Consider the following 27,934-nt stretch of genomic DNA (forward strand, 5'->3'; position numbering starts at 1 on the left):
CAGGGGCATCTCCACACTATGTTTCAAGGTTTACATTAAGTTTGTCTTATGAAAATATCAAAACAAATATTTCAGTGAAGTAATTTTATACTTTAAACAAATATACACAGACTGCTCATTACAGGACTCCCTGGACTCTTGGAAGTCAAGGCTTTCTAATCAGGCCTATATTAGCTTGGGGTTAATGGCGCACTGAGGGAATTCTAACGAAAGCAACACTCTAAACACCTTTTTGTTTTTAAAGATATATTTACTTATCATGTATACAATGTCTGCCTGCATGTGTGACTTGCACACCAAAAGAGGACACCAGATCTCATTATAGACAGTTGTGAACCACCACATGGTTGTTGGGAATTTAACTCAGGACCTCTGGAAAAGCAGACAGTGCTCTTAACCTCTAAGCCATCTCTCCAGACCATACTTTAAACACCTTTAAGACTCCTCAAAGAAAAAGAGGAAACAACTACAGAAAAGAATAGTATGTACCAGCTGTTAAATTAAATAACAAATACGTATAACCAAGTATGTGTAACAAAAATGCTGCTGAGAAGAGATCAACATGACTAGGAGTATAAAAACCCAAAGTCTTACAATGTAACTAAAACAATTGAACGCTGCAATGAATGACAGACACTTGATACTTACTTTATAGATTAAGATTTATGCTCTCCCACAAAAGATATGTGCAAAAATGACCCAGTTACACCCGAGTCCACTCCTCCGCACCAAGGACAAACGGCATAGCTTAGACATACACAGGAGCCAGAAAATCTGAACTCTGAGTCCAGCTTTTCCTTGGACAAACCAGTTACTGACTTTATCGTCTCATCCAAAATGAGGCCAACAGGCCAAGTTACTCACTTAGAGAGGTGATGGATTAACTCTGAATTGTTTGTTTTAGAACGTGTAACGTCTCAGCTGCTTTACCTATCATGCTGTCTTCTTAGCTGTGCTCAGCAAGGACTGCTGACAAGAAAACAACTGTAACAGTGAAAATATCACTGTAAGCAGATAAAGCCCACTTAGCAGAAGCCCTCTCACCCCTGGTTCTGTCAAGTTTCCCTCAAACTTTCCAAATCAAAGTATTACAAACTCAGATCCGAATTCTAGCCGTGGAACACTGGCAGAACTGTCTGTGACAATGTATTTCTTCTCTGGAGTGAGGCTAACTACTTACCCTGAGAACTTACACAAGTCTTATAAGGAGACACATAGCTAAAAACTATGATTATTAATCCTACATAACAGAACACAGCACAAGAGAATAAATGTAATCTCCCCCAATTTTATAGCTTTTAGTCTATTAGATAGGCCTGACTTTCTAGAAGTAAGATGTTTTTGACCTTTTAGAATGGAAGTTTACAGAAGAGCAGTTAATGACAGTAGCTTCTTGTACAGTATGCCTCCACATATGGTCCGTCATGCTTAGTCCGCACAAATGACTTCTGGTTTTCACGTAACCAGAACACCTACCTATCCACATCTGTTTTCTACATTTATTAACTTTGTTAGAGTGTTCAGAGTGTGTGTGTCCGCGTGTGTAGGCTTACCACAGCACACATGAAGGTCAAAGAACAACCTGCAACAGTCGGCTTTGCCTTCCACCATGTGGATGTGTAAAGCACCACACTTGGGTCTTCAGGCTTGGCCGTGAGTGCCTGTATCTGCCGAGCCACTCTCTGGGACCCACATGCTTTTACAAGAGGAAGCAATGGTTTCAGGTGAATGCATAAGGTTTCTAAACCCAGATTATACAGAGAGAGAATTAAAAAATTTGGACATGAACCCAAACTTATCCCCAGAGGCCAAGAGCAGTCATTTCTACCATCAAGTTGCTCCTCATGTTTAGCAACTTATGTGACTTCATTCACTATATACTGACAAATGAACTCTGTGGAGTATGGTCATGGATTGTGTTAGCATTAGTTAAAGCTATAATTACGGAAAAAAAGGATTTGGGGGCTGGAGAGCAGCAGGCAGCCCTGGCCACCCAGGCCACACCTTCCATTTTCTCTGAGGCCGGGTGTCCGCATAGGATGCTGCTGTGGACATGACTGGCCAGCCCAGGAGCTTCCAGAGAGTCTCCACCCTCTGCCTCCCCTCACCTTATAGGAACACTCTCATTACACATATGTGCTGCAGATCTGGCTTTCTATGGATTTTAGATATCTAAATGAAGGTCTTCGTACGCCTTGCTGCAAGCACATTACCTACTGAGCCATATCTTAAGGAACTCCTACTACTTATTATAATTTACCCAGGCATAGTCATAATTTTAGTATTAATTCACTAATAAATTTATATATATATATATATATATATATATATAGTTTACATTATAAAACCTCAAATAACAAATTTCTTTGGGGGGCTGGAGACAGGGTTTCTCTGTGTAGCCTTGGCTGTCCTGGACTTGCTTTGTAGACCAGGATGGCCTGGAACTCACAGAAATCAGCCTGCCTCTGCCTCCCCAAGTGGTGGGATTACAGGTATGCACCATCCTGCCCGGCCTAATAAATCAGTTTTGGTTCAAAGTTTCAGAAGACATATTTTAAGTTAGAAAATGATTATAACTAAATTTGCTCGTTAATTACATTTTATCACTTCTAAACGTCTAACAGAAATAAGAAAGTATGATCAACAACAACTGGTAATTGCCAGCATTCAAGAGACTGATGCAGGAGGCCAGCCTGCCCTACCAAGACTCTGCCTCAAAATCTGAAAACCTACTAAATGAACTACTGAAAGGAAGGAGCTGAAGGATGCCGTCTGTGTACAACCTGTGCAGTACCCAGGTTCACCTCTGTGCTGAGCACAACTGAAACAGAACGAAGTCACAAACCCACCGCACACTGTTCTCCTCAGACCCCCCTCTCGGAAAAACTCCAGTCTACGTTAGCCTGCTATATTAACATACTAAGGGTCTTTTTAAAAAAAACATACACTGCTTTGTATTGCTCTGAGAAACACCATGACCAAAAGCAACTTGGGGAGGAAGAGGTTATTTCAAGAAAAATGTTCCAGATTAGTCTATTGCCAGACTGACGGAGGGAATTTCTCAACTGAGAATTGGGAATTTCTCTTCCCAAATGACAAGCTGTGTCAAGTTGGCAAAAACTGATCAGCATAAACACCTTATAAAAAAGAGATGCAGTTACTCTGCATAAAGCTACTGCTTTGTGTCTCCCAACAGGATAAAAGCTCCGTGAAGTAGCACAAGGATTTTGTTAACTGGTACTTCCTAAGTACAAAGAACTCCACCTGGCACCTAAGCACATAAACATTTGTTGAACAGGTAATACCTGACAGGTCAAGTCCTGCTTATGACTGCTTCCTGCTGCTTGTCTGTATTATCTCCTCTGCTCTCTTGCAGCTGAGGCGGCAACATCATTTGGCCTCCAAGGATTACCCTGTGTTTAGATTCGGTCAGCAGACATGCTATTTGAAGGTAGGGCTGGTTTTTACAACAGAAATAAAAAGCACTGCAAATCTTAAAGAACTTGCTGGTTAAAATTTATCCAATAATTAAACTTACCTTTCCACAATCCATTCAGGCCGAATTACTTTTTCCCCTTTTAATTCTTTAATTTTGGCATTAGGAAGGTTTGTAGCAATGATGTGGGTTGTTTTTGATCTAGAATAATACACATGGTATTGACCTCCATGCAACATCATTAGATCTCTCAGTTCCTCAGCGGAAGGATCTGTAAGAATCAATATTGAAATATATTAATACTTTAATGCACAAGGCAGCGGAATGTTAGGTGTAATACTCTTAAACAGAACAATACTAGCTCACTTTCTCCTTGGCCACGTTGCCCTTAAACAAAGCTGGGGGACAAGTGACAGTGATTAAGCTATGCTGCCTTGGCACATTAGTTTCTCCTGGCTGTAAGAGACACTGAAACAAAAACATCTACTGCTAGTGACACCTAGCAGCGCAAACAAGGGCCCAAACAAGAGCCCAATACTAGTAAGACAAATGTTTAAGCTTTTTAGCATGCTTAGCATCTTGTATGTCTCAAGCTTTAAAAAACTGAAGTGGCCCTGTCTCTGCCTTCTCCGCACTGGGAGCAGCTCTCACCACGGCCCCTCAACCCTGAAAAAGTATGCCTGCTCCAACTTGTAGCTACCTAGTCCTTGATGAGGATTCCCCTCAGCTGCTGAGTCTTCTGCTGTCTGCTGTGAAGCTGAATTGACCGTGGACATGATTTACAACCGAGGGCCTCAACAGCCTGGCGTCCCACATCCTCTGAGCCCACTCATTTCCAGCCAAGCTTCCAAGCCAGCACCATTTCAAGGGAAATCGGCATAGCCACCAAGCTCACTGAGGCTGGGGCTGCTACACCTGTGGTGGCTGGCTCTGGGAGCCTCATGACTAGATAGGTCAGGAACCCTTCTCTGAAGCAACAGCTCTTCTATGCAATTCTGGGCTTTGCCCTCTCAGCGGCCATGGTCTCTTTGGCCTAATGGTGGCCTTGCTCATCCTCTTCCCTATGTGAAGCAGCTGTCTCCACTTTGGCCTTCCACAGTTTTCTCCTGTCCTGTCTGCCCTGTATACTCCTTTTTCTGAACCTTCCCAGGAAGTCTTGGTAAGTGCTTGGCTCAGGGTTCGACAGACAGAAGACAGATAAATATTGTATTAATGAGAAAAACAAAAAAATTAACAACTCATGGCTTACTTTCAAGGCTTTATTAAGTACTTCAGTAGAATATAAGCAGATTTAGATAGTTACTCATATATACTATAAACAGACTCACTACAGGGCTTGTTAATATATTTGCCTCTTGTGAGAGCTTAATAAAAATTTAAAAATATTTTAAAAGTTAACAATTAGTCAATATCAAAGGCAAAAATACATCTATCAAAAATACATCTATGCAAAAATACTAGAGTAGGAAAAATTATTGAAAATCGTATTATTTTATTGTTGTTACCTGTGTACATGATGTATGTGAGCACATGGTATACAGAACTAGCCTCTGAGCCAAACTACCATTATTGTCCCGTGTGAAGCTGTGCCTGTAGGTCACCATAGCAGAGCTTGCTGGCTGCTGATGTCGGCTCACAGGAGTCCAGGAGCATCCTTGGAATCCAGGAGGGACACTGGACGCTCCTCTGAGCATCCAGCTTGCCAAGCAGCTGTATACAACTCTGCCCTGACTGAACTGTGCCCAGGAAGAGACTAACATTAGAAAGGCTGAGGGAAGACGGCTCTCTCCACAGGGCCAGGGGAAGTCAATTTCTGCCCTCTGCATGCCTTCCAGTGTGGCTCCGTTGGATCATTCACATTTTCTGCTGAAACCCTTTATACATGGCTGTACAAGAAGCCTCATCCTTTAAGGCAGTGGCTCTCAAGCTGCAGGCTACGAACCCCATGGGGAGGTTGTCAAAGCAGCCTTCCATAGGGGTCACATAGCTGACCTCCTGCATATCAGACATTTACATTACGATTCACAACAGGAGCAAAATTACAGTTGTGAAGTAGCAACACAAGTACTTTTATGGTTGAGGGCCACCACAATATGAGGAACTGTGCTAAAGGGTTGTGGTATTGGAAGGTTCAGAACCACTGGCTTAGGGTAACTCTGGTTTATCTTGGGACCTTGTGAGGAGGAAGGAGACTATGCCTAATGTCACATGTCTTCCACTCACCGGGAGAAAAGTCTTCTGACAGCAAGCATGCCACAGCATTTGTTTTTGGAGGTTACTAGGACAATTTTGTGAAGTTGGTTCTCACGTTCCATCTTTTTGTGGGTTATAGTTTGAACTGAGGTCACCAGGTTTGTGAGGCAAGATCTTTACCCAATGAGCCATCTCACAGGCCCTAAGAAATACTATTTCTTTCAATTCCGTTTCATATTCCTAAGTATAGAAAACATCTTAAATACCTAAAATTTCCAAGATAAAAATTAATGTGGCTTATAGCTTCCCATAAAAGAAACATGTATGTTTCACTAAGGTTGTGATTCATATTGCTAGTATCATATTAACTAACTCTTTTCAAACATTTCCTACTTTCTTCACTATTATCCTAATGAATGCCCTAGATCACATCTCCCCCAGCAATAGCTGTTCCCTGGAGGGAATGTTTCCACCAGAGCCCTTTGTATCCATCTTGTGTTCCAGCAATGAATTTTCTTTAGGTCTATGCAAGAGCGGTCTGAATTTTAAACAAATGTTTTTATTGTGACAATGTTCTAATTAGGTTAAGTGTTGATCTTTAGGGAAACGAAAGGTACATACCCATTTAGAAGCGTGAGGTCTATCTAATTCTCGGGAAATTCTTACAGCATAACTCGTGACATTAGTGACAAATACTAGCACTAAGTTGTGCCACAATGCAGGCTACAGAAGTTAAAATTTGTTAACAACCTTGGTGAAGTATCAGAAAGATGAACAGTTCTTTTATTAACCCTAGAAGCCCCAAATATTATTTTGAAGTTCAGCAAATATAAAAAACTAAGACATGAGGGTGGTACAGGCCTTTTAATCCTAAAACAATTGGGAGGCAGAGGCAGGTGGGTCTCTGAGTTTTGGGACAGGCCAGGCCAGGCCAGTCAAGGCTACATAGAGGGACCCCCTTCTCTAAACCACCACCAACAAAAAGGCCTATTTGTGGTTTTTTAACATTAAAACTCTAGAGTCCAGTATGTTTTAAAGATATAATGTAGAGTACCAAATCAATACGTGTAACTATAGACCAGTAAGACGGACAGTGGAATAAAAAACTGGACAGATTAACATACTTTTTAATAAAGTAAAATTAAAAAAATCACAAAAGATAAGCTATGGCAGTAGTGACTTACTGTAAACATGGAGATGTAGCCTGGCTACGGCAGCAGTCTGCCTGAACTTACAGCAGTGAGCCTGTGAGGCCTGCACTGGGGACGCTAAGGAAGGAAGAGCCTAAGAGTAAGCAAGCCTGGAGTACAGAATCTCAGAACTGAGTGAGTACACCACAGTGACCAGGCTGTAAGATACTGACAGGGACAACAAGTACAAGGAAGAGCACAAGACTGACAGGACTGTAACGCACTCCGTTATGGCTTTCCAAAACCATTTCTATTAAGAGATTAAACTAGAAATTGGCAGTGAGATGGCTCGATGAATGAGCAAGGGTACTTACTACCAAGCCTGAGGACCTGAGTTTGATTTAAACCCATCTGCTGAAGGAGGGAACCAACTCCCACACGCTGTCCTCCGCCTCCACAGCAGCCCCATGATGGGTGTGCAGGCACACACACTGGCAGGCAGAGACATCGAAACGTCTTTTTGAAGACAGGAAACAGCTGGCAGTCCTTTATTCAAAAGGTATGTCAGGACCACACATGCTCATGAAGCCCTGCTCTCACCATCTGCTGTCTGTCATCTGATTATTCTTGCAATTTGGAACTTGAAAATATGTAGAGCTGGATAAACTTAACAGAACTCTTAGAGGCTCAAATGTGAAAGCTCTTGCTAGTCCTTGAGTATAAAGTGAACTATGAATGTCACTATTGTTAGATGAAAGATCAACTATGATGTCTGACTGACCTGGGTTTAACCTTCCTTTAACACATTTTGTTTGTGCCCACAGATATGTGACACTGGGCTCTCCATCTTTCTTCATAAGCGACTAGAGCTATCATATACAAGTCCGGCACATAGGAAGCACATGGCACATGTTACCATAAAGTGGCGACACCTGAACCTCTTCCAGGGTTTGCACGCACACTAAACTGAGGCTCTGTCCTAGACCATAAGAAAATGGCAAGAGATGTTAGTGGCTCTAATTTTCAAACAACTGAAATGCCAACAATGCACTGTGGGTTACAAGCCAGGAAAGGGCCTGGTATCCATGGTAGCTACTGCCTGTCCTTTTTTCCTAAAACTTTTCAAAAAAGTATTTTTCATTCATTCTATTTTTTAATAACATGCTCCCATATAATAAGTGAAGATTTACACAAGTTCATTTTTACATTCAATACTCCACTTTGATTCAGCAGATGTGGAGTTATTTAGAAAAAAAGAATGTTTGGGAAATAGCACTTAATCTCCACGACATTAAACACAACTGTGGCACTTCTCCAGATTGCTGGCAGGGAGTACATAGTGAAGAAATGCTTCCTGAGCACTTGCCTAGATGTGCAGTGACCTGAAGGTAGAGGGCAAGACTCTTGCCCTGAAGATGTATACAGGGCTGGGGGGATTGGCAGTACACAATTTTTCTTCACAGCATTGATAATCATCACCTTTGTCTACTAAATTCATCAACATCTTTAACGCACCACAGGCTCCTGCTGGAATTCAGCATTTCACGCAGAGCAAGTGGTGGCGGCAGCACCTGACTCTCAAAGGCTTACACTGACACACATGTCAGGCCATCATGAGCACATGAGGCACTAGGGAGGCCTGTGCAGGACTGGCAGAGCTCACGAGACTCGCACTCTAGCTGTCACTCATCAGCTGTCTGGAAGTTGGGAATGCTGCTTAGCCTCTAAGTGTTTCACGTGTGTCAGCCAGTAGCGTTACAGAACTTGCTTTACCACCATCCGTTTCTTATCCCAAAGCAGGGTGTTGGGAAGAGCACAGAATTCAAACTGTTCTCTTCAAACAAACCATCAACATTGTTTTGAATCCACAATCGTGCACCTAAAAATCTTCCTCTTGGTGGCCAGCCTTTAGCATGCTTTCATTCAAGAATGCCCTTGATAGCCAGGGGTAAGATAACAGTTCATACTTTTAATCCCAGCACTCACCAGGCAAAGGCCAGAAGGAGATCTCTGTGAATTTGGGCCAGCTTGATCTACATAGTGAGTTCCAGGACAGCCAGAGCTATCCTGTCTAAACAATCCAGACAAACAAGCAGGCAGTCAGAACATCAATATGCCTGCCCGTGATGTCCTGGCCAAGTTATGGATAGAAAGCGTCAAAGTCAAAACACATCCTAGATTGAGAGAGACTACCTTCTCCAAATCTTATCATCCACATCGCACATCAGAGCACATGAGCCTCATCCAGGTGAAGAGCAGACCACCTCAGACATCCAGCAAAGCTGGCACCCCAGGCCCCACTATGTAACCTCCCTGAATGTTAATTCAAGTAAACCAGAGGATTAAAAACGTCAATATTCTAACAAAAACCATTACCTACAAATCACCACTGACATTTTAGTGGAGGTCCGTTAAATCACTTTTTCTGAAATTCAGCAACTCCACAGAGGACTTTAACAGAAAGGAAAACAGCACTCATTCTAACAAGAAATTTTTGTAAGGCAATGTGCGAAAATTAGTTCTTGTAAGTTCAAATTTTATATCTCTAAACAAGGAAATTATTCACCAGATTCATGCAATAAAGCCTTGTATTGACATAATGGAACACTTTCAAATCAAAGCGCCCTCCACCCCCAGACAAGGTTTCTCTGTGTAGACCTGTCTGTCTTGGAACTTGCTGTGTAGACCAGGCTGGCCGTCAACTCACAGAGATCCCCCTGCCTCTGCCTCTGAAGCACTGGAATTAAGGGTGTGCGCCACCATTGCCCAGCAAATGAGCTCTTAAAATTTAATTGTATTTATGTGTCTGAGTTTTGCTCACACACATGTCGGTACATAACATGATGCCTGGCACCCAGAAAAGGGCAGTGGATGCCCTGGCACTGGAGTTTAGACAGCGCAGCCAGTGCCCTTACCTGCTTAGCGACCTCTCTAGCTCTCAATGCATACTGTTATATTCCATATACAGTATGCAATACCACAAACGAATGGTAAAGAGAACTATAAAAAGAAAAATTAAAAGCATGTGGTTGTTTTCCTACTACCTTCTGTATTTACTCTCTAATACAGCAATGCTATGAAGGAATATTATGCTGTTTTACAGAAAAACAAAGCTTTTTAAAAGTTAAGCTTATTTTCTACAGTTGTACAGTTAGTGTACACAATTCAACCTCAGGCTTATGCGTCAAGAACTTCCAAACCTTACAATGCACGCACGCACGCGCACACACACACACAAATACTTTCTATATGGGCAATGTACTCACCTCAACAACAAAGTCTACCAGCTGCGTAAAATTTGTGACTTTTTTACATCAATAATACTAAAATTTTATGTGTAACCTTAAGTGCTAATTTCCTTAAACCATTAAACAATTTTTTTCTAACTTAAAAAATATCAGCCTGTGTGTGTGTGTGTGTGTGTGTGTGTGTGTGTGTGTGCGCGCGCACGCGCACACGCGCGCTCAGATAGAAGAAGGGTACCATGGCATGCATATAGCAGTGAGAGGGCATCTTTCAGAGTCTGTTCTCTCTGACCATATGAGTTCAAAGAACCCTGGTTACCAGGCTTTACCTGCTGAAATAGTCACTGGCCCCAAACAATGTATATTCTTTAAAGACACAATGTACACAGCGTCCTGGCACAGAGTGTTCTCAGTAAGTGCTCGCCAAGGGCTAGGAGTGGCAGTCTGTGCAGAGTGCTTGCCTGGTGTGCCTGATGTCCTCAGTTCCGAGGCCAGCACCCACATCGGCTGCCCTCCTGCCTCTCTCCCAAGCCTGAGATTGTAGGAGGGGCCACCACCTCTCACAGTACTCCTGCAGCAGACACCCCTTGCCCTGACTGCCCCTCTGCCCAACCCAAAACACTTATCAATGCTACAATAACCGATTTGGAGTCCCTGGACCCCTTATCTGTTTTTCCTGAAGTAGACACTGATTAAATTCCCTTTTCCTAATTCTACCAATTATTCATCTCTAAACTATGTATTGCAATAGGTACGTGAGCCTAGCCTGTTGCAACTCCCAGAGTCAGGGCTTTCGCCCTAAAAAAAGTAAAAATTACAATTACAACCTTGCTTGGCCACCATTATTAGAATTTCTCAGTTGAACCTCAGTATTTTCAATTCTAAAAAATAATAGTTTCAGTAGTTCTTAACAAAAACAATACACACAGAGCCACAACTGAGGCTTTCCTCAATACTGCAGAATGATTTCAGAGCTCAGGCTGTTTACGAACCTGCTAATGCTGATGTCGTGGATGTATCTGAATGTCTACTGACTAATGAAAAAAACATTTATTTAAGGAGTAAAACGATACATTTTTATCAAGTGAACGCCAAAATATGTCATAATTCACTGTTCCCATGTAGACTTTGTATAAAGGCAATGGAGAAAGTACTATTAAAAACAAATAATAAGTAACGAGACCACTGATGATTGATGTCATTGGATTAAGGAGCACCTAAGGAATTACTGAAGCACATGTCTGGGTGTGTCTATAATGGACATTCCAGAGACAGTCAGAACACGAGAGCTCTAATCTAGTTAGTGGGATTTATAGGGGAGGGGACGCATGTGCAGGGCAGCCCGAGTGTGGCGGTCAGAGGCCAGTCCTGCGGAGTTGGCTCTCTTCTTTCACCTTTACATGGCTCCCAGGCTCAAATTCAGTTTGTCAGGCTTACACAGCAAGGACTTTCACCCAGTGAACCATCTCACCAGGCCTCGAATGAGTTTTGTGAAAACTACAAAAGTAATTCAAGGACAAAAAGACAATTCAACAAAGGACACTAGATAAAGCGGCTGTTTGGGGAAGGAGGAGATCAAACCAAATCTCAAACCTCACAATGAGCCACAAAACTATGAGCACCTAACAGAGGAGATCTGAAAGAATTTATGAAACAAATTACCCATTAATAACTGCAGAGATGATGGCTTATTGGGTAAATAAAAGTGCCTGCTGCCAAGTCTGACAATCTAAATTCAATACCTTGGATCCACTTGATAAAATAAACAATTGATTCCTACAAATTTTCCTCTGACTTCCTCCATGTAATGTGTACACCCTCCCCCAACCAATAAGTGAACATAAATTTAGAGAAGAAAAATTTAATTAAGAAAGTGGCTACACTGTAACTTATTATTCATTAAAATTATGTTTGACACGGCAAAACAGATGGAAAAAAAAAAAAACCTTGAGAAATTATTAGCAAATCACATGCATAACAGACCTAGAATATATCTTTAAAAATAAAAAACACTCTTAAATAATGGGAAAATGCAAATACTTCGAAACTAACAACAACAACAACAAAAGATGGTTTAGGAAAGACGAGAAAAATAGTACACAAATACATGGAAGGTTGTTCAATACCGACACCTGTAACTGTCAGAGTCTGAAATATACTTCCCAAAGAGCCATATGCTGAATACTTGGTGGCCAGCTGATGGGGCTACTTGGGGAGACTGGAAACTTTCTGAGATACAGTGTATCTGGATGTATCATTGGGGAAAGGGACCTTGCCTTCCTATTTCTTCTCTGGTTCCCATCCTCCATAAGGGAACAGCTTTTCCCACACACACATTCTACTGTCCTGTTTCTGGCAACGCTTCCAAACTCATGAACCAACATAAATCTTTCTTTCTTAAAACTGTTACTTTCCGGCATTTAGTCACATCAGTGAAAGCCTAACACATTAACAAGTAAACACAAATTAAAAGCACGTTGAGGGCTGAGGACAGCTCAGTCTCCTGCCTGCCATGCATGAGTAAGGATCTCAGCTGTCCCCAGAGCCCACAGGAGAGAGAGAAAAAGGCCAGTCTTCGCAGCATGCACTTCTCACCCAAGCACTGGGAGGGAGATAACTTTGCTCTCTGGCCAACCAGTCTCACTAGTCAGCAAATTGGAGCACAAGACATTTCCTCAAGAAGCTCTTGAGGAATACCAAAGACGGTCTTCTGACCATGACATGCGTACACACAGAAGATAGATGATAGATAGATAAAGCGACCACAATGAAATAACACATCTCTAAAAATGTATCAACAAAATTTACAAAAACCTAGCATCAAGCATGGTTGAGACTATGGAGCAACTGGTACATGAGCTGAAACCACGGAGAAACATCAATGCATCCTTACTGAGCTGGATGACTAACTGGCAAGGATGCAAGCCAGATTATTCATAATGGTAGCGAGAAACTGTGAGCATTACAACTTAGCAAAGTTGTATTTTTATAAAAATTAAAATTTTAAGTACTGTGTTCATGAAAAAACTTCTACACTTTATAACAAAATCTAAAATTACTCAGATGTTCTTCAGTAGCCAAACGTTAATAAACTGTGGCCTAGTGATAACATGAAATACCACTATATAATAAAAAAAAACCTACTGATGGATTCAACAATTTTGACAAATTACCAAAGAACTATACCGAGTCAAAAAGAACATTATGAAAACACAAAGGCTGTGTGTCCTGCGTGTGTAACACTACTAAAGCTAGAAGACAACAGCCAGTGGCTGCCCAGAGTTACGGGAGAGAGAAGTAGGCGTGGCTACGATGGGCAACACGCAGGGCCACTGTCAGGAATGTGCTATGCCTCTACCACATCAGCGCCCGTGTCCTGACTGGATTACATTCTTCTCTGCCACCACTAGATGAAACAGTTCCTGAGATCTCTGTCATTTCTTACATGTGCTTCATATTCAGGGAGAGACTATCTCAAAAAAATAAGATGGAGCATAGTTGAGGAAGACACCCAGTGTCAACTTTGTCCTCCACACATGTACATAAACCTTCATGAACACACAAGTACACATAAAAGAGCCAAAATAAGCTGGCAAAGGCAAAGAGGATTTTTTTAAGCTCAAGTTATTCAACTAATTTGGGTCAAAGGGACTGAGTATGAACATGGTACAGCTGGTTGAACTGGGAGCTTCACCTGGAGCAGTGCTAAGTCTGGGGACCCTGACTTCCATCAACAAGAAGGTATCTCCGGCCCACTGTCTCCTGAAGCAGAGGTAGTGAGGACAGTGTCCGGCTCAGGCTGGAATTACAGGCGTGCCGCACTCCACCCACCCGAAAGCACTACACTATTTTAAGGTTATTTATTGCTTTGTGACTATTTACGTGTACCAAGCACGTGGCTGGTTCGCTTGTAAGGCAGGAGGGGTGTCAGGTCCCTTGGGATTGGAGTTACAGTTGACTGTGAGCCATCCAAGGTATGTGGGAATCAAACTTAAGTCTTCTGCAAGGGCAACAAGTGCTGCTGCTGCTGCTTCTTCCCCTTCTTCAATTTTTGTTTCTTTTAAAAAATTGATTACTTGGAAATCTCACATCATGCACCTTCTGATCATGCTCCCAGGACTCCTACGTTGGCCCCCAAAAGAAAGAGAAGAAGCGCATGCTGCGCGGCCCACATACTCAGGGCCATGGTCCAGTGGCCCGCCCTGCCAAGGAAGGGGAGACTTTCTCCATCTGCACCCCGGCCACAAGCCACCACCTTGAGAGCTTTTTGGTGGTCGGGGAGGGTGGGCAACAAGTGCTCGTACCTGCTGACCCTAAAACACTCTCTTTATTGGCTAATTCAGCACAGACTCTGCTGTTTCATTTGTAAAACTACAAGGTACTTACTCAGCATTTTTTTTTCCTAAAAATAACATCACCTTATATCACAATTTCTTTTTTCTTCAAGAGAGGGTTTCTCTGTGTAGCCTTCCCTTTCCTGGACTCACTTTGTAGACCAGGCTGGCCTCGAACTCATAGAAACCCACCTGCCTCTGCCCATGTGAGTGCTGGGATTAAAGGCAAATGCCATTGTGCCCAGCTTACATCACAATTTGTATCACAGTGAAATTCCGCATAACAGCAGAATTACTGTAGAATATTAACAAGAAAAAAATTACTATCACTATGTTAAAGGTAAAAGATAGAATAGTGAATCCTAACAAAAAAATGTTTTATGTGCCATATAAAACTTAGTGACACGAAAATGGAATCAGAATGTCTTCCAGACCACCAACATAACAGTAATCACTGAAATCTTTTTCTCCTTCACCTCCTCCCATGTGAAAAGGGTGCTCTAGTGAATTGAGGACTTTCTAATGATTATAAAAAGTGGGTTTTGTTTTTTAAATAATTTTATCCTTACAAAGTACACATGACTGAAATCTAAGGAATTGAAATTTGCCAACATACATGCAAAAACATTTTTTCATTTTCTACGGGTGAACTCTGTAAGCTGAATCAATGCCCACTGAGGTAACACTTCACCAGCAAACTTATACGTGTAACTAGCGTGCCTCACCAAGCCACGCAAATATTGACTGATTAATACTTTAATATTTTAACTCAGCGAACTTCCCTGACTAGTTAAGCTCAGTCACCAGAGACAACAGTACAATACGACAGTAATGGAAATGTGCTCTTGCTTTGTCTCTGTAACAGGGAACTACACTAAGGTCTAGCGAGTGCTAATATTAAAGAGCCCCAGCTCCAGAGGAACACTGCAAATTCATCTAAACCAGTATGAAGACAGCCAGGCAACTGAGCAAAGTGATGTATGACAGAGATCTTCAACCATAAAGAGGTGTCAGCCAGCTGTACAGCAGGTTAAAAAACAGTAATACTAACATATATATTGCATACTATTTGCTGTGGGGGAGAACATACACAAAAATGACCATAAGACTCAGAATTAGGAAGAAATTGGGAGTAATTCCCAAAAACAAAGACAAGTGCTAAATGATCAGGAAGAAAAAAAAAAAAAAAATCTAGGTCAGGTAAATGAAAACCCAGAAAGAAGTTACTTGATATCAAAATAAAGAAAAAATAAAATAAAATAAATAATAAACAATAGGGTTGAGGACAAAAACTGATGGAACAGAGCCAGAGCCACTAGACAAAGGAGTGAGTGAGTAGGTTAAGCCTTAATACAGTTCACAGCTGAAACTGTATAAAACTTACAATTTCCAGATTAGACTCACTACAGCTGGTAGAAGAGACAACCACAACAAAAGGATTATTAAATACTGTTCCCAGACTGAAAACTATGGCCCTTTTCTGACCTTTGGCAACTAGAATGATCTCAACTATGGTACACCCTTTCAAAGCAAAAAAACAAAAGTACATCTGAGTCTTTCTCTGGGGAATCCCGACCATGCACCCCGAAGGGCCTCCTGGCCAACCTCAATCCTGAGTCCCTGCATGAAGCCTGAGAGGCCAGGAAGCTCTAAAAGCGAAGCCTGGGTCTCCATACAGCCTCTAAGACATTGGAGGTGCCAAAGCTGTGAGCCATCTGCCAGGTAGAGGCGCTCACATGGAGTGAGACCTGCCTGTGAGAGATACACTTTGCAGGCAAAATGCTAGAGGGTGGCCCCATCTAGGCCCTCTGCTATCAGATCTGAAGCTAGATCCTAATGCCGTGTCCCTTTAATAGTTCGTGTTGTGCTGACCCTCAACCATAAAATCATTTTCACTGCTACTTCATAACTGAATTGTAATGTAAATATCTGTTTTCTGATGGTCTTAGGTGACCCCTTTGAAGGGGGTCACAACCCACAGTTTGGAAACTGCTGAGATAGAAGATTTAGTGTTTACCTTTTGTGTATCAGTCTTGCTTGGTCCATTATTTCCTGATTATGCCCCCATTCCTCTTTTTAGGAATGGTAATGCATATTCTGTGCCATCGTATATTGAAAATAATTTGCTTTTAGAATTCACAGGGTTTTTATGGAGACTGTGGAAGACTATGGCGGCTTTTCAAGTTGGATTAAATGCACGTTGCATTATAGTAATGGCCACTGAGTCTTTGGAGACTGGGAATCAGAATGTACAGGTTTCCATAAGAACGTCTCCCATAGGCTCAACTATCTGAACCCTGGCAGCGAGGTTACAGGGTATGCCTAGTTAGGGGCATACCTAACCACATGTTCTGAGAGCATGCAGGCCAGCACCAACTCCAGTTCCTCTCCCTGCTTCATGTTTGCTGTGGAGAATGAGCTCTCAAGCTCCCTGCTATGATGGTCTCATCCCTCTGGAACTGCAAACAAAAAGCTCACTCCGGGCTGGAGAGATGGACAGCTCAGTGGTTAGAGCACCAGCTGCTCTTCTAGGGACCCAGGTTCAACTCCCAGCACCCACATGGCAGCCACACCTGCCTATAATTCCAGCTCCAAAGGATCTGAGCCCTCACTGTGACTTACATACAGGCAAAATGGCAGCGAACATAAAATAGAAGTAAATTAAATAATAAACTAAAAAACTCTTTCTTCCGTAAGTTGCCTCAGTCACGGTATTTTATCACAGCAACAAAAACGTAACTAACAGAAGCTAAAAAAAACAATTCTCAATCCTAAAAAGTTCATGATAAAATTGGGCACCAAAAAGTTAAAGGTACTCAACCTGTGTATCCGTTAACGTAGATGGCGACTCCACTAAATATTGCTGACGGCGTCCCGTCCTTCTGCTTAGCAGCGTCTGAGCGAAACTGCTCTTCCAGCTTCTGGACCTTGGCAGCCATGTACCCGCCCTACAATCAAGGAGAGGCCATCAGCCACAGTGGCAGCTCCCCACAGATGTAGGAACACAGCCCGCTTTTAACCGTACAATAATTAGACCCGCCTGCTTTATTACTATGTCTTTAGAGTACAGCTACAGTGGCCAGCTAGTGGTGCACACTTGTCCAAACTGCAGAAGATCTTTATTTTTACTGATTAGTAATATTGTATATGCTCACTATAATTTTTTTCAGAAAATAAGAGATATAGAAAGAAAATTAAAATGGATGCAACCCCTTTCACTAACATTTTGGGAAGGTCAAGTCAAGCCTTTCTATGTCTCACAACAGTCATTAGAATCACAGGTAATACGCATTTACTCCACTGCTTTATACAGACTATCATTCCAGGTTAACATAAAGTTGAGCAGTAACAGCAGTGTTTCACTACATGCAGACGATTAACTGACAACATCCTACCTACTGGATACTTACGTATTTTTCCTATTTCTCAGTATTATTAGCAATGCTAAGATAAAACAAAATATATTAAATTGTTGTAAGAATATCTACGTCCTCAGGACAAAATTCTTGACAGTAAAATAAAGTTAGGGTTAGAGTTTATGAACAGTGTTAAGGTTTTCAATGCATTGTGAAAACAAAAGAGTTGGTGTGTAAAGTCCCATGTTATCCCTTAAGCCAAATTATAAACATTATAAAGTAAAAAGAATGAAAACCATCTAGACATTTAAATATCTTAATTAACTGAAACACACCCATTTTTCCCAGCCATCATTTTCAGCTCGCTTCCTCCATCCACCTCGCCTCATGGTGGATCTTCTGTATGGAGAGAAAAAAATAAGTCAATTTCATGCCACACGGTACTTTTCATTGACATTTTAATCAAGGAAAAATGGGAAATTTGAAAATTCAAATAGCCAGTTAACGCAAGACAAAAACATAATGGCAAGTAAACTTTTTTAAGCTTCATCATTTTCACGTTGCTTTGTGAGTGACATCTGTCCAGGGAATGTCCTCCCTATCGTTAAGCACTTTTCCACTGGGCAGGAAGGGTGGGGAGTCTATGCACTCCTGAATACCACACTTGACAGTCACTTCGCGTAACACATCACAAAATCCAACTAACACAGTCGCACTTAACTTGCTGCCACTACTTAAACAAGCCCTAAACACCCCCTCCATCGCCTGTCCTGGGACGGCTCTTAATCTGCGTCACATTAGCCGCTCAAGAGCCGCTAGTGCACACCGAGTAAACCACATCTGTCTACAAAATGCCCCACCCTGAGAGGTTCATCAAAGAATACATTAGAGAGGAAGGATTGTCTGGATAACAACAGATCTGGCATTCTTACGGCAACACTTAATCAACTGTACCATATACCAAGTGATGGCTGGTCTCAAGCTTCATTCAGGCTTAAAGGTTAGCAAGACAGTTAAGTCATTCTTAGGTCAACAGAGGCACTAAATGAATCCTTACAAAGTCAAATTCTTCTAGCCACAGGCTGGGTCATCATTGCGTTATCTTTTATAAATTAAGAAAAAGACTGTATTTTTCTAATTATATAGGCTTACACTAAAGATTATTATATGCAGCCTTGTGCACACTATATCAAAGTCAAATTAGCTTTGGTAGGATTTATGAAAATCTTTAACACTTAAAACATGAAATTTTGTCCACACACATTAGCAGATACTGTTTCAAATACTCTTGGTTCTTAAAATGCCCTTTGATTTGCTTTCGCTTCCTGACATTTGTATTAACAAGGTATTTACACATAAAACCTGACTAAAAGACACAGAAACTGCCAGCTCAGTCCCAGTAGTGAGACAAGACTACTGAAAATAAATTATTAGTTTTCTGGATGGAAGAATTTTGCCTTTAAGTTTGTTCTGGGCTGGTGCATGGGTGTTCAATGATGTAGTAATCAGCCCACTGCTGCACGTGTTCTCCTGAAGCAGCTTACTCTGCCAATCCTAAAGACTAGAAGGAAGTTGAGGAGGAAAGAGTATATTCGGCTTCCGCTTCCACTTCGGTGTCCACTGAAGGAAGTTAGGACAGGAACTCAAGCAGGGCAGGAACCCAGAAGCAGGAGCTGATGCAGAGGCCATGAAGGGTGCTGCTTACTGGCTTGCTCAGTCAGCTTTCTTACACATCCTGGTACCACCAGACCAGAGGTGGCCTCACCCAAAGTGGGCTGGGCCCTCCTACATCAATCACCAATGAAGAAAATGCCAGACAGGCTTGTGTACAACCCAATCTTATGGAGGCCTTTTCTCAATCGAGGTTTCCTCCTTTCTGATGACAAGGATGTAGAGTTGACATAAAACTAGCCAACACATTCACATACACACATTCGTATTTCACCGAGACCAACAAAAATCTTGCTTCACATTCTGAAATAATTTAATGTCAACTTTATAGATTGGTAGGCCGAGTGTTCCAGGCCAGACAGGGCTACACAGTGAGAGCATGTTTCCAAAAAAACAAAACAAACAGAAACCAAGAAAGTCTTTTTCCAAGACTGGAGAGACGGTCCAGGGGCCAAGAGAACAAACCGCTCTTGCGGAGAACCAGAGCTCACCACCTCTAACTCCAGCTCCAGGAGCCCTGACACGCTCTCTGGATACCACCAGCACCTACAGCCACGCGTGCACACACCCCACCCCACAACCAAGCACGTGTTACACACGTACACATACATAAGTTAAATAAAAATGACTCTTTAACAAAAGAACATTTCTCAAAATTCAGATTCAAATTCTGTGCTAATAATTTAACAAATGGAGCTATCAAAAACATTTCTCTAAAAACTGGTACAGATAAAATTGGACCACATTTGATAGCAACAAGAAGCACGCAATACATGGGGATTAACTACTCATCAGTTACAGGGCTGGTAATTCTGTGTTAAATAAGGAAGTAAAAATACTAAGCACAACCCTATTTTTATAAACTATAATACGTCATGATATAAAAGCATAAATTTCTGCTAATCCATAAATATAATAAAAAAAAGAAGTAGTTTATCAGTGTCTCTGCAGTCGTACCTGCTGAAAGGTTCTCCACTCCAAGAGACTGGTCTGTTTATTTAACTAAGACTCTCTTTTAAGGGAGGAGGGCAATGGATTAGGATACAAATACCCTGACAGAACAGTTCTCAAAAAAAATATGAGCTGTTTTCATCCTGTTTCAAGCAACCTTTTCAATTACAGTGTGTCCTCTTTCCTATGCCTATTCACCAAGAAGCAATGGCCTGCATTGCCAGCATGATAAGCCATCAATTATCAAGCCAGACTTGTAAATAAAATCACCTTGTTTTGACGTGACTGGGTTTTCCAAGTGAATTACTTGAAATCTCAGGTAAAGTGAGAAAGTTTCTAGAACTCAATACACAAAACTAACCAGCTTACAACTTCTCTGTATCCTACATTAACAGAAATGATGTCAGATATTAAGTTTAAAAATGGGTAAGGGATGAACTCATAAATGTAAAAAGCCCTTATTCCCAGCATTTAGGTATGTCGTCAAAAAACTTTAAAGTTATTTATTACAGCATGCTACCTTACAGAGTGAAAATCAAACCAGAGCGGACTGAGAAGCCCTTTGAAAACTATAGAAAATGTTACTTAAAACAAGCATCCAACCTCTACAACACAATAGCAAGAACTCAGCAATGAAAGAGCTAAGCTCAAAGCCCAGTTCAAAGGCTGCCACCTGGTTATGATACAGGGTGACTTTCAGGGCACTAAGCCTGACAGCTCTTCACCTATTGACAAGAAACGTGACTGCCTAGCGCTCAGAAAATTCCCTTATGGAGCCACAGACGGAGAGAAAAGAACTGGAGGTAAAAATAGCAAGCAAGGAGGCTTTTGCTCTTTAAACCCACCATAAGCATGCCTCTTTCTTTGAGTTTTAGAGTCTGAATAGCGTCTTCTCAAAAGTTAAAAAAACAAAACAAAACTTTGGGATAGATTGGACTTAATCAGCAAAAATATAAGTTTAAGATTTCTAGTTCTTCTTATTTTCATGTGACAGGGGCCAGAAATGCCTCAACCAAAGGTTCTGCAAGCTAAAACTGCAAGGAAATATTCAGGTTAAAAATAAATAAATAAATAAAGACCAGCCAAATGACTGTCAAATATAGCCCCACTCAACATGCAGTAAGAGCTAGCCAGGTGACGCAAATGGAAGGAAAATGGTGGAGGAGCTGGGATCTGAAATATTGACAGTAACCTCCTGACTTAGCCTACCCACACCAGAGCCTGCGGGCTTCACCTGTGTGGACAGGAAATGTAAGCACGTGTCCTTGCCAGGCACACCAGTAACCGCTCATGCTGGATGAAAATGTACATGTTAAAAGGCTGCTCACACCCCATCAAAAAAGTGCATTCTGGCTGCTTAACGTGGTTACTGTTAAGTGTCAATCTACGGGGGGCTGGAAAGATGGCTCAACGGTTAAGAGGACTGGCTGCTCTTCCAGAGGTCCTGAGTTCAATTCCCAGCACCCACATGATGGCTCACAACCATCTATCGTGTGATCTGGTGCCCTCTTCTGATGTGAAGGCGCACATGCAGACCGAACACTTTATACATAATAAATAATTAAATAAATAAATAAATAGGTAGGTAGGTAGGTAGATAAATAAATAAATAAATGCATTTTTTTTAGAGTGTCATTTTATTTTTTGCCTGTTTTTCTGAGATAGGGTCTCTATAGCCCAGGATGGCCTGGAACTCACAGCTCTCTTTCTGACTCAACCAAGGTCCTAGCATTAGCCACTTTTGATTCTTAATTTTAACATTTATCAAAGGAGCAATCTTCATCAGAAACAATCATTTTCATACAAAAATGGTATTTTAGCTATTTACTAAAAAAGAATTACTAATAATACCATAAATTATGAACAGTTTATCACACACTGGTAAAATTCTTCCAAATACATAGTCATCACTAATCTGTTATCTCTAACTCCTAAATATATGGACTATTAATAAGTGAAACTCAAGCTTGACGGTGCACACCTATAATTTTAACACTCAGAAGTTGAGGCCGAAGGATTACGGCCAGTTTGGACTACTTAGTAGTGGTAATGGTGATGGGTGTGGAGGGGAAAGGAAGAGGAAGCCAGGTACAGTTACACCTGTAATCACAGCACTCAGGAAGCTACGGCAAAAGGGTTTTGAGCCAAGAGAGGCTAGCTGGCTATGCAGCCAGACCCTGTCTCAAACCAACCAATAACCAAAATGAGTGCGGCTGCCTTTAATGACTTCGTCAGTGCCACTACCACAGTCACACCTAGTGTCAACTGCGATCTTACCTTCACTTAACAGAGTATTTGTTGACTGAAATGAACATACAATGATTTGACGAGTGTGCACATTTTAGTAATATGACTTAACTGACAATGTGACACAAATCCAGGCAGCCACCTGTGGTCACCCCCAAGAAAGGATGACATAAGCTTGGCTGGGTCCACTCCCGTCTCTCCACTCAGTACCTTCTTTCTCTTTACTTGGCCATCAATTTTCTACTTAGGCATTTCAACTGAGGACCTAGTCAATGGCTTAAGGTGCAGTGGAACTCAAGGACATGGTATTACGACGACTTCTCCGTAAGAAGTCAGTCTTTTCAATGGACAGTGCTAGTGAAATGGGATACCACACGCAAAGGCAGCATATATGAAGATTAACTCAAACATTTAAAATTGACTTACAGAGCAAAACTCTAGAAAGAAAAATGGGTAAACTGAATCCAGAGGCTTGTGTACCCTAGGCAAGTGCTCTACCACTAGACTGCATCCTCAACCGTTGCTTTTTTTGAGTCAATGTAACGCAGATAACCAAGGACTCCTGACTCTCTTGCTTTCATCTCCCCAAAAGACAATGGCTGAGAGTGTAGGATGCTGCTTCTGCTGTGGGAGAGAGCATGGCAGAAACTCAAATCCTTACAGCAGAATGATATTACCTCTAAGCCTGCTTCTGCGTATATACCCAACCTCAAACATTTATCTATACAGCCATATTCAGAGCAGCAGCATTTAGAGTAGCTAAAAGGTGGTGTGAGACAACAAACTAATTGTGGCATTTACACACATATCACTTAGACTTAGGGTATTTAATGCATGCTACAATAGTGTCATGAAAATATTATGCTAAGCAAAAGCAGCCATTTGCAAAACTAATAAAGATAGTACATATTTTTTTTAAAGCAAAGCAAAAATGCTGGAGGGGAAAAAAAGATAAATACTCTATCGTCCCACTCATACCAGACACTTCAAGTAGTTAAAGAGAAACCAGTGTGCAGGATGCTATCTGTTTGGGGGTGGGGGTGATAACAGGAACCATCTTAGGTCAAGATGAAAGGGACCTAGCAAGGCATGATGGTAACGGCTGCTGCACACTACACTGAGGTTACAGAACTTCCCATTTACAAACAGTCGGGGCCGAAGAGATGGCTGAGCATCGGCTGCTCTTTCAGAGGACTGTGATGGGCGCCCTTGCCAGCAGGCACATGGTGATTCACAACTGTCCTCAACTCCAGTCCAGGGTATCCTTTGCTTGCTTCTTGCCTTTGTGGTCACCAGGCATGAATGTGGTATAGAGACATACAAGCAAGCAAAACACCTTTACACACAAAATCAAAAAAAAAAAAGACTGTCAAATGTTACATTTTTATGTTTTAAGCAATTTACCATAATTTTTAAATACTTTTTTTAAAGGCAGAAAGTTAGAAACATGCTACAGGATCAGAGATGGCAAATAGGAGGATGGGGAGCACAAAGCTGGGCAAAGAGTGGCCCTTTCCAAGAAATCTGCGCAGTAGATTCTACTACTTTATTCCTGGAATCGGGGGTAACAGAAAACCAAACACAAAGGCAACAACTTACAAGGACCACGTACTGCCTTCAGGAAAGGTTAAATAAATGGAGTACAAACCCACAGGCCTAGAAGAGTTTTGAGAGTGCCTGCACCAAGGTACCCTTGTTTTGTCCATAAAGGGTTGAGGTTTTAACACCAAATCAATCATGTTCTGCAATATGTTTAAATACAAAAACCACAGCTACTTTTTGAGATTTTGTTTTGACTCAACCATACAGACCATCAATGTTTCGGGCTATGGTTCTCAAATTTCTAAGTTTTAAGAACAGAGCAGCATTCTTCCATTTCGTACCTCATGAAGCACAGCAGATCTGACCCGCATATGAACATTAAGCTGTTCTCCTGTGACCGGACATACAGCAACCTGCTCCGAGTGAGAACAAAATGAAAGGGCCTGGGAACTAGTTCCACAAAGTACAAGTAGTAGCTTTCATTTCTACACTTGCTCTCAGAGATTCTAAACCAAGACAGCGTGCATTCCGAAGAGTGCGTGTGAGCAGGACACCCTTCAGAAAAAATGTAAGCAGTGAGCGGACACTTTAGTTCACTTTCACACTGGCTGTTTCCCTGGTATTTTAATTCATGGATTTTCTTCCCCTTCCTTTAGTTTTCTGTGAACTTTTTCCTACTACAATAAAACAATTTTTATTCTAAATGACATACCTTCTTTTAGCTTTTAAGTCAGGGTCTCCTAACTCCTACCTCAGCCTCCCAAGCAGCTAGGATCACAGACAAGTGCCACACCCAGCTAAGTCACTCTCGTGATCAACAGAAGGTGTGCACAGAGCTGCAACAACTTTTTTAATAGAAGTGGCTACAAGCACTCTCCAGACCAAAACAATAAAGAAGAAGAATGGGATTTTGGCCTTGCTCATAGCCTTTAGGCTCTGGCGGTGAGCCTAACTGTTGTTTCTTGGTAGTGTTTTGTTAGACTCATCCCCTGACTGACTTGTGTCCTGCCATACTGATAAAATACTCAGTCCTATATTTATCAAAAACTTTTCTCCTTTATTTTACTTATATTAAAAGCATATTTTGAAAAAAAAATTAGAAAAAGGTAGCAGGGAAAAGCAAATTACCATGTTTTTACCTTCTAAAAAAAATTCATGTTTACTAAAACAATGTTTTTTTTCCTTTCAGAGCTCCTCAAATTATTAGCATTGAAGTTCTTCAAATTCACCTTAATTAGTAGTAATATCTTCTTTCCATACCTTTTCCTAAGAACTCTATACAACTGATCTTCACAACACATCTACAGACTAGACAGGCCAAGTACTATTGCCTTCTAGGACAGAGAAGCTGGAATACTGACCAAACTGAATTTCTACTTTGTCATATAAAATCATACTTTCGTTTTTAGAAACAGGGTCTCACTGGCCTGGAACTTGCCACGCAGATAGACCAAGCTGCCTAGAATCCAGGTTTACCTGCCTCTGCTTCCTGAATGCTGAATTAAAGGCATGTGTTTTTGTGCCCAGTTATACTTATTTTCTTAAAAATTAATGTTCCCCTATTTTCAAATGAGAAAATAACAATATTAACATGAACTGCTACAGAAGACTACTTATACTGAATAAATCTAGTTTAGTACAATTCAATAACAACAGATACTTAGGAACAGTGAGATGGCTCAGCAAGCGAACCTGCCAAGTTTGATAACCTTAACTCCATCCCCAGGCCCCTAGCCTTAGAGCAGTGGTTCTCAACCTGTGGGTCACGACCCCTTTATAGTCAAATGACCCTTTCACAGGGGCTGCATATCAGATATCTGCATTACGGTCAGTAACAATAACAAAATTACAGTTCTGAAGTAACAAATAACTGGCTGGGGCCAGTACAACACGAGGCCCTGTACTGAAGGGCCCCACTAGGAAGGCTGAGCAGCACTGCTGCAGAGGGGAGAACTGACCCCCAAAGGGTGATTTCTAACACCCACACATACGGCCCCCCCACCACACACTAAGTGGATGCTCTTCCACCAGGGAACTTAGCATCTATCTGTGGTAGACACATTAGCAGTCATATTTTTAATAGCACTAACGAAGAAAACCGGGCCTAAATACAAGGTCTACCTAGACTAATTGCAACTAGTCCCTATGCCTGAAAAGTAGAGACATAAAGACAGAGGCAACTTGGTCCTGAGTCACTCAACAATCAATCAGCTAAACCTTAGTTCTTCAATATGGACAGAGTTGAACCTTACCAACTCTACAGCCTACTATCATCCTATACATTTATTTATTAAAACAAAACAAAACAACCACCACCACCTTCCTAGGCTGGAGAAAGGCCCAGTGGCTCCACAGCTTTGGGTAATGAGTGTGCTAGCACCTTTGTGGTGGCTCACCACCACCTGTTAACGGCAGTGCCCGGGGCTCAGATGCCCTCTTCTGGCATCCACTAATGACACATGTGGTATGAACTTAACACTAACCACCATGCGTATAAAATACAAATATTTTTAAAACTCCATCAACAGCTATACCATTCTAATGTATACAGAAAAACAAAAAGCTTTTCAGACAATAAACAAGTATATTAAGAAACTTTTCCATGCTTTCCAAAAAAAGCTGTGCCTGCCTATAACATGGCCATATTAAAAACTAACTTTATCCAAAGAGATCTGGCCTTCAGCATTTAGTTTTTGAAAAACAGTCTATATAACCTTGGAATCTGCTATTAAACATCCTTTGTGTGTGTGTGTGTGGAGGGGAGGAGCTGAGCATTTCAAATAGTTTAAGAAAACGATCTGTGGTAACTTTGGCCAACCATGGTAGCAATCGTGTACCTGATAATAAAGTGTCAACGAGTGTCCTTCAGTGCGTCACTGTAACACTCCCCCCAGCAACAACGAAAAAAGCTCCCCATATGGAGTGCTATGTGCCTCACGCACCATCTCCTTCCAACTGTACCCTTCCACTATAACAAATCCAAGTGCACACTCCAGTTCTCTGGAGTGTGCAGAGTCTCTGGGCTCAGCAGAGACTTAGTGGACCAGAGACTGGTCCTGATGATGCCCAAACTTGCAGCCAGCATTAGAGAGGAGGAGGGTCCAGCCCCTCCACCCTCACCCCAAAACAAACAAAACAAACAAAAACCAAAAAGACAAAAGCAAGGCCGCCTAGGCAAAAAAAGAAAATGGCATTATCTTCTAATTTTCAACCTTTCACATTTCCTACACCTTTAATGGGATACAGTCAATTATATTTCCTAGGTTCCTCTAAGATCACAACTACATGTCTGATTAAGTCCTGGCCGGTAAGATATGAACAAAGCATAGGCAAAATGTCTACATAGTCTTCTGTAATCCCTAGAGAACCTCGAAGCAAACAGAGGAACCTGTGGCCCTGAAGAGCCTGAGAACTTGCCTTCTGTGTACTAGCTCCCTAACCCTGGACTGTCACAGGCAGGAGAAAAGCCTCAATATTGTCTGCACTGGATCCAAAGTCTTTTCCAGCAGTTCAGCCTGTGCCCTAACAAACTTTAGAACAGTTAAACATTTAGTATTAGTGATTTGTTCTACATTTAGATAAACCATACACGGATTTTAAAAGACAGTGAGATGTGTAATAAACTACCTGGATGCACTGTAATGGGAAATGCCAGTGAATATCTCTAACCTGCTTGTCCTTGTCACCCTGGCACAGCTTAGAATCGCCTAAGAGGAAAGCCTCCGCTAACCCGTGGGCAGTTCTCTGCCTCACTAATATAAGTGGGCCCAGCTCACTGTGAGGGGCACCACCACCAGGCAGATTGCCCTGTGCTGTGGGAGAAATCTAG

General features: G+C 41.6%; 1 protein-coding gene across 1 annotated transcript in view; it reads right to left on the reverse strand.

The window, feature by feature from the left end:
- Positions 1–3,313: 3,313 nt before the first annotated feature.
- LOC129677375 (DNA repair protein REV1-like) overlaps positions 3,314–27,934 on the reverse strand; it is a 32,300-nt gene continuing 7,679 nt past the window's right edge. The window contains exons 2-5 of the mRNA XM_055608029.1: positions 18,030–18,093; positions 17,160–17,286; positions 3,539–3,707; positions 3,314–3,413 (exon numbers count right to left, since the gene is read on the reverse strand). Coding sequence (XP_055464004.1) covers positions 3,314–3,413; positions 3,539–3,707; positions 17,160–17,286; positions 18,030–18,083 — 450 coding nt within the window. The 5' untranslated portion in view covers positions 18,084–18,093. The remainder of the gene's footprint in view (positions 3,414–3,538; positions 3,708–17,159; positions 17,287–18,029; positions 18,094–27,934) is intronic.

The sequence above is a fragment of the Psammomys obesus genome, unplaced genomic scaffold, assembly GCF_907164565.1.
Source record: "Psammomys obesus unplaced genomic scaffold, mPsaObe1.curated_primary_1811, whole genome shotgun sequence".
NCBI classification, from domain to species: domain Eukaryota; kingdom Metazoa; phylum Chordata; class Mammalia; order Rodentia; family Muridae; genus Psammomys; species Psammomys obesus.